General features: G+C 35.1%; 2 protein-coding genes across 5 annotated transcripts; both read right to left on the bottom strand.

Moving 5' to 3' along the window:
- Window positions 1–1,314: 1,314 nt before the first annotated feature.
- LOC130801454 (phosphoacetylglucosamine mutase) lies at window positions 1,315–7,695 on the bottom strand. Of its 2 annotated transcripts, none has more exons than XM_057665317.1 (9): window positions 7,493–7,691; window positions 7,144–7,406; window positions 5,638–5,757; window positions 5,391–5,533; window positions 5,026–5,274; window positions 4,244–4,656; window positions 3,991–4,166; window positions 2,721–2,817; window positions 1,315–2,638 (listed from the first exon to the last, which is right to left on the bottom strand). In XM_057665317.1, exons 1-9 carry the CDS (start codon window positions 7,551–7,553, stop codon window positions 2,481–2,483), a joined length of 1,680 nt encoding a protein of 559 aa, XP_057521300.1. In that variant the 5' UTR covers window positions 7,554–7,691; the 3' UTR covers window positions 1,315–2,480. The 2 variants fall into 2 exon arrangements, with proteins under 2 accessions (XP_057521300.1, XP_057521301.1); XM_057665318.1 differs by having other exon boundaries at window positions 1,320–2,635; window positions 7,493–7,695.
- A 1,531-nt stretch (window positions 7,696–9,226) lies between these two features.
- On the bottom strand, window positions 9,227–15,135 carry LOC130801513 (uncharacterized). 3 transcript variants are annotated; one of them, XM_057665382.1, is made up of 8 exons: window positions 14,916–15,135; window positions 12,696–14,659; window positions 12,454–12,612; window positions 12,181–12,360; window positions 11,903–12,097; window positions 10,844–10,942; window positions 10,157–10,732; window positions 9,227–9,743 (listed from the first exon to the last, which is right to left on the bottom strand). In XM_057665382.1, the coding sequence occupies exons 2-8, from the start codon at window positions 14,634–14,636 to the stop codon at window positions 9,378–9,380; spliced, it is 3,516 nt and encodes a 1,171-aa protein (XP_057521365.1). In that variant the 5' UTR covers window positions 14,637–14,659; window positions 14,916–15,135; the 3' UTR covers window positions 9,227–9,377. The 3 variants fall into 3 exon arrangements, with proteins under 3 accessions (XP_057521365.1, XP_057521363.1, XP_057521364.1); XM_057665381.1 differs by having other exon boundaries at window positions 9,228–9,743; window positions 12,696–14,671; XM_057665380.1 differs by lacking the exon at window positions 14,916–15,135 and having other exon boundaries at window positions 12,696–14,901.
- Between the last annotated feature and the right edge of the window lie 742 nt (window positions 15,136–15,877).

Below are 15,877 nucleotides of genomic sequence, written 5' to 3' on the forward strand. Positions count from 1 at the left end.
TTTGACAAATTTGGATGGCTAGGAAAATTAATCATGGGATTTGTTGATTACTGCATTTCATTGGCTAAAATTTCATCAAGATTGAACCTTTGTATAGTTCATTAGTCATCCTTGATAGCAAATTTTGGGTAATGAACTCCTAGAATGTGTTGATTATGCGAACTTAGCGATTTGATAAAGAGTATTTTAGTATTCTAGAGTTATGTAGTATGAACATAAGCATTGTCAAATCCAGAATACTAAGTATATGGTGGGCAAACATATCTCTATACGTGCGTTCAACCAACTTGGCTGTCATTCTTATGTCTTATATATCACACAATTAAATAATTATTAATCAAACGAGATGGGATTGGCTTATGCAGCTCGGGCCTAGATTCACCCTAAATGTAAGTGTATACACAAATTCTTGTGAGATGGTTTCTTTTAGAGATCATCTCTAGTTGAGCCGACCCTTTATATATTTTTAAAATATTATAAATAGGCATTATTTTTAAATATTATAAGTAGGCATTATGAATAATGTAAGTAGAAATTTAAGATATTAAAAAGTAGGAATTAAGGATATGGCAATTAAGCATTAAGGATGATGTATGTAGGCATTAAAAATAAGGTAAGTAGGCATTAATCTTTAATGGTTTAGACTTGAGATATATCTCTCAAAAAGATGGTCTCTCAAGAGACTAGCTGAAGTGTATAACCCTTTAGTTAGGGGAATGAGTTAGAGAGAGAGGAGAAAATTCGTTGGCGAAGGCAGGATGGTGTTTGTCAAAAGCTATGTTACTCCAACCAGTATCCTGAGAGACTGCCTCTCAAGCCAGCTCATTAAAGTTGAATGCTTACTCTTACTCTACATTTTTCTTTTGTGGGCTAGCCCAATTAGAGATGGTCCCTCACAAGAATTTGTGATGTTACTCCGGTCTCCCAAATGAGTATGAGGTCATACTGGGCCTCCATATTTTGGATACAGCCACACAGGGATCTGTTGCACTTGTTTGTGCACTAGCTAGGGCATTTAGTTGCACCTTTTTGTGCTTCGTTTCAGTCCCAAGACCCATACATATTGATCCATTTTAGCACCATGTAGCTGATTGTGTGTGTTCGGGTTAAGTTTTGATATTGTTGTTGTTTTACACATCCATTGTCAATCCTAAGAATGAATGATGAGTGATTTTCCCCTTTATTTACTGTATTCGATGAACTCGTACTTTGAGTTTGTGTATGATCAAGAGCATATATAATTGAAGTTTTATTATCATCATCCTTGTATACGCAATGCTGTAGACTTTCTGTAGCGTTTCTTGACGTGCTCCACTAGAGTTTAATTTGTCAAAAGATGGTATCTGATCTTTCATTTTGAGGTCAGTGGTTTTTCATCATCTGATTCAGCAGCCCCAGAAGTTATGGTTTCTGTAGCAAGAAAATTTGTTGAGAACTGCTATCTTTGCCTATGGACTGAATTTGGATGTTTGTGCTCTATTTATGTGAAACTGACTCATTAAATCATGTGTACTTTTTATTTATGTGAAGTTCTATATGACGTTTGCTACCAAGGATCAATTAGTTTAACCTCTTTGTCTGTTGCATCATCAATTAATGTAAAATTGCGTATATCCAATCATTCGAAGTCCGGTTTTAGGTGGGAGCCACTTAATGTCATTCAAGTAAGGAAATAATGGAATTATGGGGAAGTCTATGTATTTATGATTCGTTATATAAAGCTTGTCCAAAGAATAACTTGTATCAAATGCAAATTTAATTAATTTATGTTATAACATCACAAGGCAGAAGGGCTCCAAATTTTATTTACGACCTGAATGTTTTGAAAAGGTGTCTGTCCATGGAGTTCACCCTTAACGGAAAACACAAATAAAGAAGGTAACCATCGATGGGACAAAATGAGACGACTGATGAGGAGTACCTGACTAAACCATGGGGCGTGATTATTGACAACCAACTTGAAAATAAAAGGTGAAAGACATGAAGAAATTCTGTGAACGAGTTTGCAACAAAGAAAATTTATTACTAATTGGTGTTCTGACTTAAGTGGATATATTAGTAATTGGTGTAGTTCTCACATAATTGTATATTCATGTGCAAATCAATACATCACTTGCAAGTTGAGATTGTAGTTCAATCGGTTAGAGCATCCCCTTTTCATCCAACTACTATGACATGAATTCTACCCAAAAGAATGTAAGTTATTGATCATCCAAAAATTGTCAATTACAATTTCCCCTTAAAAAGAAGTATATGTACAGTGACCTGAATTCATTACAAACAAGAAGTCAACTTTAAAAACATTCATAATTAATAGTTTTGAGAAAGTTTTGTCCTACTTTCTGCATTCAAGCACAACACTGTTCTGTTATTGAGGAGGGGGATGTGATCCTGTCATACAAGTGACCGTACAATCAGATTACCAAAACACTTACGAACAGCCGAAAGCAAATCTAGTTGTCCCAACTGTTTATTAAGGATTAAGAGCTTCCAGATCCAAGAAACTGGTCTGCAATCTTTGCTACCGCATTAGCTAGACTATTTGCCTCTTCTTGAGTGGCAGCTTCAGCATAAACCCGAATCACATCCTCAGTACCTGATGGCCGAATAAAACATCGGCCATGAGGATACTTTGCTGCTTTCAAGAAAAAAGAAAAAAAGGATAAGTCGATTGATGTCGGAATTTTAAAATCCAAAATAGGTAGAGAATGTAAATTTACCAGTTTCAGTGTTAATAGCTTCTTGGATGCCAGCAGGCTGCACAACTACCGTCTCGGCATTTGCAGTTATAACAGCAGTTCTGTCACAAACCTTGACCTGAAACCCCAACAAACAAGGCGATGAAGATAAAATGAATTACCCTAGGCTAGCTTATTGTACTAGAATTAGACAAGATCAATGAAAAATGATCTGTACTAGCCATGGTGCAAAAATACGGTAACAGACACAGTGATACGGTAACGGGGTGATGCAGTTATTGTATCACTAAATTTTGGCCTAAACCATGAAATACCACTTGAAACCACCTAAAACGTGGTATTTTTTACACCTTTACGATACGGGTAATATCAGTTTGGTAAATTTGAAAACTTTTATGATACAACCTTCTTTTTGCACTTTAATACTAGCAGAATGGCGGGTAATTATGTCTCTTAGAGTCTTAGTCGACAATATAATGTGTGGCCCCTTGTCAATTGTAGGAGTTGGGGTACAAAGTGCAAGAATTACCAAATATACAGGACAAACTGAAATACAATGATCACAATAAACTTAAAATGGAAAGTATGTCCATACGGCCAGAGATGGTGTGCATATTAACCTTCAAACATATCGGAAAAGAGAGGAGAAAGAAATTCACATATTGAATATACCATAATTAAAGCTAAATCAGGTTTGGTACAGTTCATAAGATGTTTTTGATAAATTTTTATCATTTCAGTTTTTTTCAACTTCAATTACAGATAACTTCAAGCTAACAAACAAGCCATCATGTAATTTATTTCAAACAATTTTCCTCTCAGGTCTAATGACTTGAGAATCCATTTAAACCACATAATATGACATGATAGTTTAAATGTGGTAATGGAATGGATGTTTCATGTGAAAACCTCTTTGTTATTGGGTGAGTTTACAAACATAAAAACTCCCAAACTCAGTGTAGTTGGGAGCCACTGACTGGTGCTGGGGTAACGGAATGTTGTATTTTCATGTGAGGCATTATTGTGAACATTGTTATCAACCGAACTACCAAAACAGAAGTAGTTATGTCGAGAACTAAATCGACAAATTCTTTAACGGCCCTATACAATTTTAAAAATCATGATATTTTTCTAACTTTGTATCTTAAACACTTAACAAACACTACGCAATTTAATATTAAGGCCCCCAATATTTCAGGGCCCTGTGTGGTCGAACATGTTGAACATGTTCGGAATTTCCCCTATATGTTAGAGAAACAATATTAGTTCATGAAAAATACAAGTGACAAACCTTGAGTTGTCTGCTAGGAAGATCTTTGTAGAGTTCACTCCAATTCTGAATTGACCAGCCCGTATGCAGTAAAATGGCTTCCACCAAGAGCAATCCACTCAATGCATCGCCAACCGCCTGATTGATCAACTTACTCACAGCTAATAATCTTGACACAGCATTTTGAACTTTCGAGCCTGCAAAAGGATACTTATTAGAAAATCTGTTTACTCGAGAACTAAAGAACGGACAATAGAATTATATTTCGACTGACCAGAACAAGAGGAAAGCACGCTATTTTTAGCCTCCAACCAAGACAGAACACTGTCGGAAAACAATATGGTGCCATGACCATTGGCCTCAAAGTATATACCGATATCATATTCAGAAGCCTTTTCGTGTAAATATTTCACTCCGGTAGCAGTGAAGACAACATCTAATCCAAGATTCTTTAGGTAAGCCGTTGAAGCCCCATTAGCATACGCAGTTTGCACTACGCCAAGACGTGGATGATAAGGATCAGATGTTTTTTCGTCATTATTGTCTTTAAGTATATTTAACTGTTCTTTGATAAAAAGAGCGAACAGAGACAGTATCTTGTCTCCATCCACGAGATCGATCATCTTGACGTCTGGTTTCACAAGAAAATACACAAGCCTATCGGCATCTCCATCTAGACTTGCGCACCTGGAATGCTAGAACCATTTCAGCAGTTAGAATTTACAAGATGTAACTAGAATTTAGCACTTCACAAAGAAAGAGCATTTCGAATTGTTATTTGGTTAAAGTGAGGTTTTATGTCGGTTTCAGATAACAATATCAAATATGAAAATAATGTTTACTTGATCAAGTGAAAATAATACAGCCAATCAGCCACTGTCACATGATTCACTAATCTCCTTGCGAATCACAAGTTAGAAAAAGCGAATTATGGTCGTTTTGGGCTATTTTAGGGTGATTTTGAGCAAATCGCAAATTCAAAAAGCGGAAAATTGGCGAATTATGTTACGCTGAATACAAAGAACTAGAACAAAAATGAACAAGAAGACCACTAACCTCAGCCCAACATCACCCTGGCCAAACCCAGAAGGCAAGAACTTCTCTTTCTGCACAAAATCAGCGCCAACTCCTTCATTCAGAACACCCTCTCCGTTGCTAGTATTTCTCACTTCTATTGAAAGATCACCACATAAGTCTTTCAAAACTTCAAGTTTGTCACCTCCTACTCCATTAGCACCATCAACAACCAAATTATCATTCAATTTGCGGGCTTTACTCGCATCTGGGATCAATTTCACTAAGCACCTAAACCAGATAAGCAATGGTGTTATATAGGTGATTCAATACAATTTTTCATTGCATAATGTAGTAGACGAAAAATGATAAACCTTGGGGTATACAGAGTGCAGTCATGTACCAACCTGTAAGAATTTGACACTTGCTGAAAGTAATCATTCTCAGTTGATTTCATACCCATGTTCCTAGCACGAACCATCCAATGTAGTTGCGGGGTAGTCAAAATTCCCATATCATGGAGAACTGCGCCAATTATTGAACTGATACCCTTAAAATGATGACACAAACCATTTAGATTTTTGACAAAGATTTAAACAACAAAGATCCCCCATACTTGGAAAATTAGTTTGTCTATGAAACAAAAAGTATTACTTGTTTCGCAGCATCAAGGAGTGATTCTCCACTGGGTCGGGTGTCTCTTCCCAGCAAGATCTCTGCTGGATAGCCATTATCCATTGAGATAAGCTCCTTCCTCACAAAATCATCAATAAGCTGTCCCAAAAGTAAATCCATGTTAAGCAACAACCCACAACCAGAACAAGTGGTCCTCCAAAAACACATACTTGAACAATATGTAATTGATAGTTCTTACTCAAACGGAATCTTGGTTTCAACAAAAACAAGCATTGAAAGCCGCCAACAGAATAGAAATATTGGCTCCAACTTAAAAAGATCTAATATATCATAATCCAAAATCATGAGGGTGAGCACAAAGGCATACCCAACTATGGAGTCTCGATACCCATGTCAAAGAGTTGAGACGGAAACTTAAGGTAAATGGAAGGGTTTATAAATTCTAAAGGTGTAATTGGGAAAATCATAGAGTGGATATGATAAGAATCAAGAAAGTTTCGGGGATGTGTACAATCCATTTACAAGTTGCAATAAATTGCACATCCCCACGTATCAACAATAAGTATCTACTCATACAAGTTACAAGCTTATCAAATTGATTCAAAATGTTACATAACTCAAGTTACATCCAACATAAAAAGCACTTTGACCACAATACCATCTATATATTTTCCACAAGAAACTAAACTAGTAATGATAAAAGCCAGTTCAAGAGAGAGCTGAAATTAATCAAGTTACACATTTTCAGTAACATCTCAAACTTTAGAAAAATCTGGAGTAACATGATCATAAGTTTCCCAGAGGTGTGGTTCCACCCCATTTATTAGACATCAATTTGCACCAATTCAAGATTAGTTAATTTGAAAAAATACCCACCAAAATTGTATACGTATTGCATCACATTCAACATTCTATTACCCAATGCTATTAAGTGGATCCAAACCTAAATGGGGTTTATTATATGCAACCTTACCATTATTACTGATAACAAAGGATTGTTTTTGATTAACTCTTTTTTCTGATTAATCCTTGATAGCAAACACCATCGACAATTTCACATGAATAAGAAGTCAGCATGATATAATGTGTCATCTTAATATAGTCCACTATAAACCATTCAAGAAAAATATGCTACCAACATCATGAAACTCCGTTAAGGAGCAATCATGTGTTCATATTGGTTAGCATGAACGTTGAACAATACATAAATCTTGTACTGCTCACGAAACCAAAAACTACCCCTACGTATCATTTTGTTGGTCACATTGACTTTTAAGTAAAAATCATGTCTCAATATCTATAAATACCTAATACAAAAAATTATTAAAATATTGCATATTATCAATATATACATCGAGATGAATGTAATAAGATTTCACGTGGATATATTTTGATTTTTATATATGCATGAAAAACCATGTTTAAATTCCTCTTTTCTTGTACGGAATATTCCAAATCGTAACCTTCAAAATGAAAGGAAGAAAATACAAGAATAGAAGAAATTTTTAGGAAAAAAAGAGAAACCTGAACAAGTTGAATTGGATCAGAAGCATTGGCAAGCGAATCAGCAAAGGGTTCCCAATGTTGAGACAACATTCCACCATTTGGATCAGCAATTTTGACACCATTATCAGAAACTTTGTTGTGGGAAGCTGTAATCATCAACCCAATTACTGATTGGGTTTTAAGGGATCTTAAGGCAGCCAAGATTCCTGCCCTGTACACCGTTGATCTCAGTAGGGTTGCATCTGCTCTAAATCCTGCTGTTCCATAGGATAATTTTACCCCTGTATGTCCAATTATAAAGTCACAAACTTGATTGATCTACAAATTCAATTGCAAAATTAAAGGGAAGAATAACGAAAGATTAAACCTTTGGGTGGTAAAAAATGGGATGAAGATTCAAGGAGGAGGGAACGCTGGTGTTCATTCATCCTGTAATTGAACTTTTATAAAAAGAGATTTGGAGAAGAGAGAAAGAACAATGCTGCAGCACCAACAGGAGAAGCTCACAAAAATGATCCCCAAATAAGTTTTCCATTGCCTTTCAACAGGTCACTAATAGCACTCATCAATTTCTGTACACTTTTTTTTTTATTACATTAAATTTTGTGTACTAATCTATTTTATCCTATTAATGAAAAAATAAAAAATATTCCTCATTATTTTCTTTTTCCTATTTTTTTACTCTACCCCTTCTTTCGACTTTCTTACTTTTTATTTTAAAATTTATTTTAAATGGTGAGGCCCTTGTAAGAAAATCTCAAAAATTTTCACTCCTTTAGAGTTTTTTAGATTTATTTACATGGATTTTTGTGGATTTTTAGTTTTTTACTAACGAAAGTAAGAACCTCATCAAAAATAATTTCAGTCAAAGAAAATTTCTACACCGATCTAATAATAACAATTTTAAAGGAATAATTATGGTATAATTAACTTGCTGTAGATCATGTTTATTTTTAGAGAGTTTGGTCTAAATTGAAGAGCCCACTGTAGCAATTAGGATTAAGGAGTAATGTAGTTGTGGAAATTGTTGGTTATTTTTGGGTAATTTTTAGTATTTTTTAAAATTTATAATACCTTATTGGAATGAGCGTAAAGTATTTGCTATTTGAGATGGTATAAGTACGTTACATATTTATGACAAAATCATATGTCAATAGATGTTAATAGAATTCTTTATTTCAACTTTTATGATAAAATGCAATAAATTCCTATTAGGATTTGCTATGAATTATGATTTGCTTCCATTGATTTTGATATTTGCCCAAATTTAGAAACATTCTCAACGATTAGCTTCAATGAACTAAGTGAACAACTAATTGATTGTATAATTTATTAGTATTGTTTAACGTTTTACTTGTAACTTGTAAAAAGGGATTGGGTATAAAGAATTTATTATGAGGGAATTTTTCGAGTTTTAAGAATTTATCAGGAATTTTCAAAGTATTAGAAATTTATGACGAAATCTGATAAATCTTCTATTCAAATGTCATTTAATAACTAATTGACTAATTGTGCCACCAAATCACCCAAAAGGCCAAAACTAAAACTTAAACTTGTGGAATTACTTATATACCAATTTTTTTTGGTGGTTGAATATGAATAACTGCTAGTTAATCCTATTCAAGGTGACCTAGAGAGAAGAAGCTTAGACAATATCGTTTTTGATTTTTTGGAAAAATACAATTTAAAAGATTTATGCTATTTTTTGATGATAAAAACATTGTTAAGCTGCAAATTAAATCAAAATGTAAAAGAATTATTCACAATAAAAAAAATTCCTTCATACATTAAAGCCTTTTTTCTTTGGACTCTTTTCCGTTAAGTCGTTGCGCGCCAAAAAATTGGATCTGGGGAAAGATGAAGTGAAATCCCTGTAAATACACCTTACTGGATGGGATTGAACCTTTAAGACATGAGATGCAATCCCCACTAAGTGAACTAAAGCAAAGCTTGGTGAAATGAAATGTAAACTACTACTAATCTTATTGACCCAAAACAAATGCATATAAAAACTTCCCAAAAGCACAATATTAAGTGAAATTGATCCACATATTCAGTTTAAAGAAGCAATTGCAACAATCATTCAAATTATTATTCTATTAACTACTTCTATATAGAATAAATTCAATAAAATCTTGTATACTTTGTTCTCATCACATTTCATCAAACAATCTAACTTTGAGTTAAAAAAAAAAAAGGACTTACATAATTGAATAAAGTTATTTTAAATTAAAGAATCTATGATTATAATTTTACTGGTTACCGGATAAATAGGTCTTCAAGCCCAACAATATATCTATGTTCCCCAAAGGGAATATAAGAACAACTGATAATAATGCCAAGGCTAACCACCATGTCCATTGTGGTATCCTTCTCTTACTCCGTTGGCGGAGAGGAACAGGCCGAGCAGCAACCGATTTAGTCGTTTTTACCTGCTTTGTATATGATGCACGGTTGCGAGATTTCTTTGCCACATCCACAGGAGGCTTTTCGGTAACTTCTGGCTCCCTGCTTGTTACAGGTAAAGCGGAATCTTCTGATTGAGCAGGCTCAGTTTCAGATGATGTGGATGCTGCAAGACCCTTCTTTCCGTTCTTCTTTGCCCTCTTTTCTGTCTCCTACATTGCATCAATTAAAATTAACAACAATTAGGAAGGCATATCATTTGTTAATCGCAATAATCAAGGAAAATTATTACAATCTAGATTATGGTAAATTGAGTAAGATTTAGCTCAGGGAATTTGATCATTAGGTTATGAAGCGTTTAGGTACCAATGTTTGTTTAGTTATGAACTTATGATCAAGATCTTCACATGAATTACGAGGAATTAAGGGGGTCGGTTCAATGTGCAGCTTTATACTCCTGTACGGAATTGGTTTTGCTCAAAGAATCTTAAATTCTGAGTTAGGGATTCTCAATCTCGACTTCCAGGTTTGAAAAACATCTTTGGAAGTATTTTCATCGGCTAAGATTTGATTGCATTTATAGTAAAGAAAACAGAAGTCGAAAATAAAGCATTTGGAGATAAACCTTTTTCTTTTCTTCAGCTTCCTTTTTGGCTTTAAATTCGGCCCTCGCTTTGGCTTTCTTTGCCAATTTTTCCTTCCTCTCCAGTGCTTCCTGAGCTTTAGCTTTCTCCTCTAATCTACGCTTTTCTCTCAATTGGGCAGCCTCCTCTTCTCTCTTTTTTTCCTCGGCTTTCCTAACCAACTCTTCTTCCTCTTTTGTCAACTTATGATCTTCCTTTTCTGGCTCAATTCTGCCAGAAGGTTCTGCTAATTTGTTCTTGGATGTAGGTTCAACCCTGTTTTTGGCACGGACAGGCTTTATCTTCTGCTCTGCAACATTCATTACAGATTTCTCGTCCACCTTTTTTGCCACTAAAGGAAAATCCCTTTTCAAGGAAACAGTCGTATTCAAACCGATCTTGGCCGAGGCATTATCTTTATTATTAGAGAAATCTTCCAACGACGGTGGCTCTTCATCAGGGCCAAGAGATCGACCGTCCAGTGTTCTAAATCTCCTCAAGGTACTTCTCCTATTGCATTTGACGTATTTTGTCCGAAACTCATCATTTTTATTCCATAGGTCCATGAATTTCTCCACCTTAAAAATGGAAAAGGCATGTCAAAGAAATATAAAACTAGATGGAGTTAACCAGTGCCTATTTAAAAATTGCATTAACACAGCTCTAAGCCTCTAAGGCTCTAACCATACCTGGTTTACACAGTGCTGTTCCAGATCTTCCATTTTACCGGCCTTAGCATAATCAGAGGCTATTCTGGCACCATCCTTATAACGGTAGAACATCTCGTTCTGCCATTTAAAAACAAACAAAAGCCTTTGTAATAGTTGCATGAACAAAATCATTGAAATATATAGAAATAGTATCTATGTCTCGCATGTCATTTCAAACGATCATCCAAAGAATCAAAGAAAAATAAACACGTGTAGCCTCAACCTAAAAACAATATCAGTAAACTGCATTCATAATGCAGGAAGGCATTTTCCGTTGGCAGGACCGCATTTGTTAGTCCTTCAGAGGGCTCTCCTTGGGAAAATATCACTAAAGAAAATGAGAAGACTATTATGAGAAGTCAACGACAAGTATGACAGATGCCCCGTGCCATTATGTCACACAGGAGCTACCAATTCGCTACTCATTGTTAGCAATGGAAGAACAAATTCTTTGTGTTTGAGCAAAAGAAAATGATTGGATCCACCGCTGACACACCATCCAGAGATCATAGTGAATTTGAGGTGGAACTAGTAAAGCAATGCAGGAGGGCCTAGTTGTCATCAAACATCATTTGACGGCTTATTAGTTATTCAAGAATTTCAGATATTAACTACACTTGACCTTTGTGATAATGGCGGTTAAATATTCTTGATTGGTTAGTTCAAGTGTAGCAGAGTTGATTACATCTAACCTCCATGGTTAATACACTGAAAACACCAGATCACTACTAAGGAAGAGAGCAGATAGAACGTGTTTCATACTTAAACATGGAAACAAGTAAAAGAATAAAACACATATCTAGCCTTTAATTTATGAAAGTGGCTCGCTAATGAAAATTTTTATTTCATGGAAGAAGCGCAGGCTGTCCAACCACTCACAAATCACAATCACCAAATCAGTGGAAATATATACCATGCTTGAGAAGTTGAGATGATGTCTTTACTTAAATTGCTAAATCAGTAGCTAATAAACAATTTATCTGTAATTCAAAACATTCTAGAATATCTTATTAAATATAATAAGACATGAAAAGATACCTTTTCATATGCCTTTTTCTTTAGGTCCTGAAGCTGAGACCATGCCTTTTGTCGAATGTCATCATGACAAGTTAGTTCAACTTTTAAACTGTTTAACGAGGCACTTTCTCCATCATAGATCCTCTTAACAGTTGTAAAACTTTCATATGCTTTGGCATGGTTTTCTCTTAAAGCATCATATTCTTTCCTTAACACCTGTATTCCAAATCGAAATAAATCAAGAAAATTCATTGATTTTGTTGTGAATTGATGAAAAATAAAAAGGGAAATTATCACACCTTCAATCGTTCCTCTGTTTCAACTCTCTGGTCCAATGCTTGATGGAGTTCTTGTTGCCTTCGAGTATTTGCAGCAAGTTGATCACGCTGTTGGTTCAAGCGCTTTATTTCACGTACCAAATTTCTCTCTTCTGCCAAAGACAGAGTTTCATGTTGTATCCTTCGCTCCACGTAAAGTATCTGTTTCCATACAAACGACATAAAATCTTTGTAATAGTCTCAAAGACCTACAATTAAAACACATCAGGAAATGTAATTCAACGCGATGTTCACCTGGCCATCAATATCTTCAACGGTAACTGCATTCCTGGCAAGGTTTATCAAAGATTGGGCTGCGTCAATTTCCTGCTTTTTGGCGGTCATTAAGCTATTTGCAGCTCTCTCTTTAGACCGGGAGGCGTTATAATTAGATTTAACCTCCAGAAAGGCAGCCTGTTCAAAGAAGAATATCATTAATAAGTCAGAACCAAAGGTCAAAAAGCCACGAGAGCAAACAGTTTTAGATTATGTTTCACCTTTTTCTCGTGATAGACTTTCAGAACAGCATCTCGTTCTAGTGTCTTTTTCTGTACTTCCATGTCACTTTTTTTTTTCTGCTCAGTGAGCTCCACATCATCAAATCTTGGGAGCCTGATCAAGTAGTAAAATGGTCTTTTCAACAAGTCAGGATTGACATCCAATCCATCAACAGAATCAACCCAAGATCCCTCCTGGTGAGTTACCAAAATCTCACCCGTATTAATCTGCTCCGAATTCACAACTCCATCATATGTTCCATGGTTAAACTCTGTCGAATGAACCCCATCATCCTCAGTCTTTAGAAAGGAGAAACCATTAGCAGTATGAACAATGGACTTGGGAATATCATCAGATAAATCTGACTGGGTGGTATTGGATTCATCTGATCTATTCAACACGTCAGCATGGATATTGATAAAATCCGTATTTGCGAAAGATGCTATACACTCAAAGGAACCAAAGATGATCTTGGATTTTATAGTGTCCACAGAATCACAGCTTGTCATGCTAACCACGTCAACCTCATCATTCACAGGTTTAACTCCGGTTTCGGTACCATTGCCAGGACAAGCAGAATCGTTACTTTCCATGTTTGGCTGGCAATTGAATTCAACAGCGGAGTAACTAATGCAGTTATCACCGGCATAAGGACTATCAACAACTACTCCGTGTTCTCTTGTTATGTCTGACTCACAAGGATCAGATAAATCCATCTCATTGACAACAGGTCCAGTTATATAATCATCTTCAGATCTCAAGCAACTTCCGGAATCATGTGAAGACTCAGCAACATTAACTTCATTCCCTGAAACACCAACTTCAAAATGGCTAGCATCTGGATCTTTGCTTTCTTCATCTGAAGTTGCGTTAATAGAAGATCTTAGCATGGACTGGTTGGTTGCTTCTTCTACAGTTTCAGCTTTTCCTAAGTTAGCATCTTCTGGAGAGGCTTTCATGTCAATTACATTAACTAATCCCCTCTCTTCGGAAACCTCATCTACAACTGAAGCTGCTGAAGATTCTAGGGTTCTTTCCATTTGAAATCTCAACTCTGCTTCTCCTTCTCCGTCAACCCCATCCAGGTCACAATCAATTACAGGTTTTTCCAAATCATCAGACAGTATATCCACCATTGAAATTTCATGGGTTCCTTTAGCTTCAGGCATCAATTCAGTAGTGGTTTCATCAGATTGAACAGTATTTTTTAGTACTTGAAGATCCAACTCTGAGTCAATCAACTCTATATCATTCTCATTATCTGCTCCTTCGAACAGCTTAAGGACAGCTTGTGTCTCCAGACATTTATTTAATTCTGGGATCAAGTCTGTATTTTTCAGTACATGTGGCTCTGGCTCTTCAACTGAAGTGTCGTTCTGCACCGTATCAGAGTTATCTACACCAAGCACAACTCTCGTTTTATCATCCTCAACCAAAGAGGGATGAGAAACACCATCAAGAGATGCATTACCATTATCTCTTTTCATAACACCCAATTCTCCATCCTTAGCCTCATTTACAACAGACTCTACACAACTTTCTTCAACAATATCTCTATCACCAGTTTCATCTACCCCCTTTCCATCTTCAATTTCACCTTCATCCTCCGATTTTATCTCTCCATTGACCTTTACCAACTGAACATCCTCACTCTGTTCTGAAATAAGACCATTTTCAATTTTAGATTCACTGACATTTAACTCAACCACATTATCTAATATACCATTACAAACATCCAACTGATCACCGCCTTTTCCCTGGCAATCAGCAACATTCGATTCCAAATCATCCATCTCCACATTATTCCCCTCAATAACTTCCTGATCATCCAACGCAACATCACTATCATTAACAAAAACATAATCATCCTTTCCATCACCACCATTACACTCAGCGCCCTCGACACTGGCCGGAGGAAGATCTTCACACGAATTCTTCATATCCAAACCAAACCTCTCCTCTCCTTCAATATTAACTACAGTATCAACCGTCATTGCAACAAAGCAATAGCAAATTCAAAAAAAAGGAGTAAATTCACTATCAGATCATCAAAATTACCAGTAAAAACTTACTCAAATTTCAAGTATGTAGATAACGATCAAGAAAATTAACGAATAAATGAAGAAAGAATATCAAATTTAATATAAATTCTCAACCATATAACTTGAATCAAAACTCAAAATCAATGCAGAAAAAAAAGAGGTCAGAATTGAACTCACAGATAACGCCAAAAACCTAAAAATGATAATGGATTTGCTGAAGATCAACAAGAGACATACTGCATTGTTGAAATTATATCGAAAGAAATCAGGAATTAGGGTTTGAGATCACGATAAGAGAAAAGATTTGAGGGAAAGAACGTCTGTATAAATTATAATATTTGAATTTCAGCTGTCTTTAAGGTCGATTTTATAACAATTAGTCTCTTTGAGAGACCTCAAATCCAGACCAGATTAATACTTCCATATGGTATTCTTAATGTTTTACTGATATAATAGGCCGCCCTTATTAGAAATAGTCTCTTACAAGAATTTGTGATTTTATAATGGAAATACATTTTCATTTTATAGATGAAGTTGTTTTACGACTAGTTCAAAATATGTGGTCAATTTAAATAATTACGACGTTTGTTTTTATGAAAAAATCTTATAATGTTGGGTAAAATAACATAAAGTTAAAAAAATATCCTTTTATCTACCATGTGAAAAAATTAAAAGATTAACATTACCATATGAATTAAAAAAACAAGACTTATCTATCATATAAAAAGCCGAAAATTGAGTGTTCATATATAGAATTTCCCATATTTTTTTTATGGTAACAAAACTTGTTTGTTTTTTTTGTTAAAATGGGACGTGAGAGTACGAACTTGTTATATATTTTTATGTTAGTTATTTTATATAGAACTGAACAAAGTACGATCTAAATTGTAAATCAAATCGAACTAAATCGAAATTTTAGCATTTGGTCTAGTTTACAGTCTAAATGGTCTGGTCTGGTGTCGGTTTTTTATTTTTCAGACTAGATCAAACCACAGACCGTACTATGGTCGAAAATCATAATTTTTTTAAAAAACATTAAGTTGCTACCTAGATTTTTCAAGATGTAGTTATTTTTGTATAGTAATACATACTTGAATGATATTGACGTTATCAACTAATTACAAATCATTATGTTTTGT

This window comes from Amaranthus tricolor, chromosome 15 (assembly GCF_026212465.1).
Source record: "Amaranthus tricolor cultivar Red isolate AtriRed21 chromosome 15, ASM2621246v1, whole genome shotgun sequence".
Taxonomy (NCBI): domain Eukaryota; kingdom Viridiplantae; phylum Streptophyta; class Magnoliopsida; order Caryophyllales; family Amaranthaceae; genus Amaranthus; species Amaranthus tricolor.

What these genes read in the sequence shown, in the direction of transcription:
- LOC130801513 (XM_057665380.1), bottom strand. Translation starts at nt 14,690, where the DNA reads ATGACGGTTGATACTGTAGTTAATATTGAAGGAGAGGAGAGGTTTGGT. An exon ending in AAGTCTATCACGAGAAAAAG is followed by an intron (nt 12,613 to 12,695) that starts GTGAAACATAAT and finishes TTCTTTGAACAG; the next exon opens with GCTGCCTTTCTGGAGGTTAA. An exon ending in AAGCTGAAGAAAAGAAAAAG is followed by an intron (nt 9,744 to 10,156) that starts GTTTATCTCCAA and finishes GATGCAATGTAG; the next exon opens with GAGACAGAAAAGAGGGCAAA.
- LOC130801454 (XM_057665317.1), bottom strand. Translation starts at nt 7,553, where the DNA reads ATGAATGAACACCAGCGTTCCCTCCTCCTTGAATCTTCATCCCATTTT. An exon ending in ATCCAATTCAACTTGTTCAG is followed by an intron (nt 5,758 to 7,143) that starts GTTTCTCTTTTT and finishes CTTTTGGGACAG; the next exon opens with CTTATTGATGATTTTGTGAG. An exon ending in CAAGTGTCAAATTCTTACAG is followed by an intron (nt 5,275 to 5,390) that starts GTTGGTACATGA and finishes TATCTGGTTTAG; the next exon opens with GTGCTTAGTGAAATTGATCC.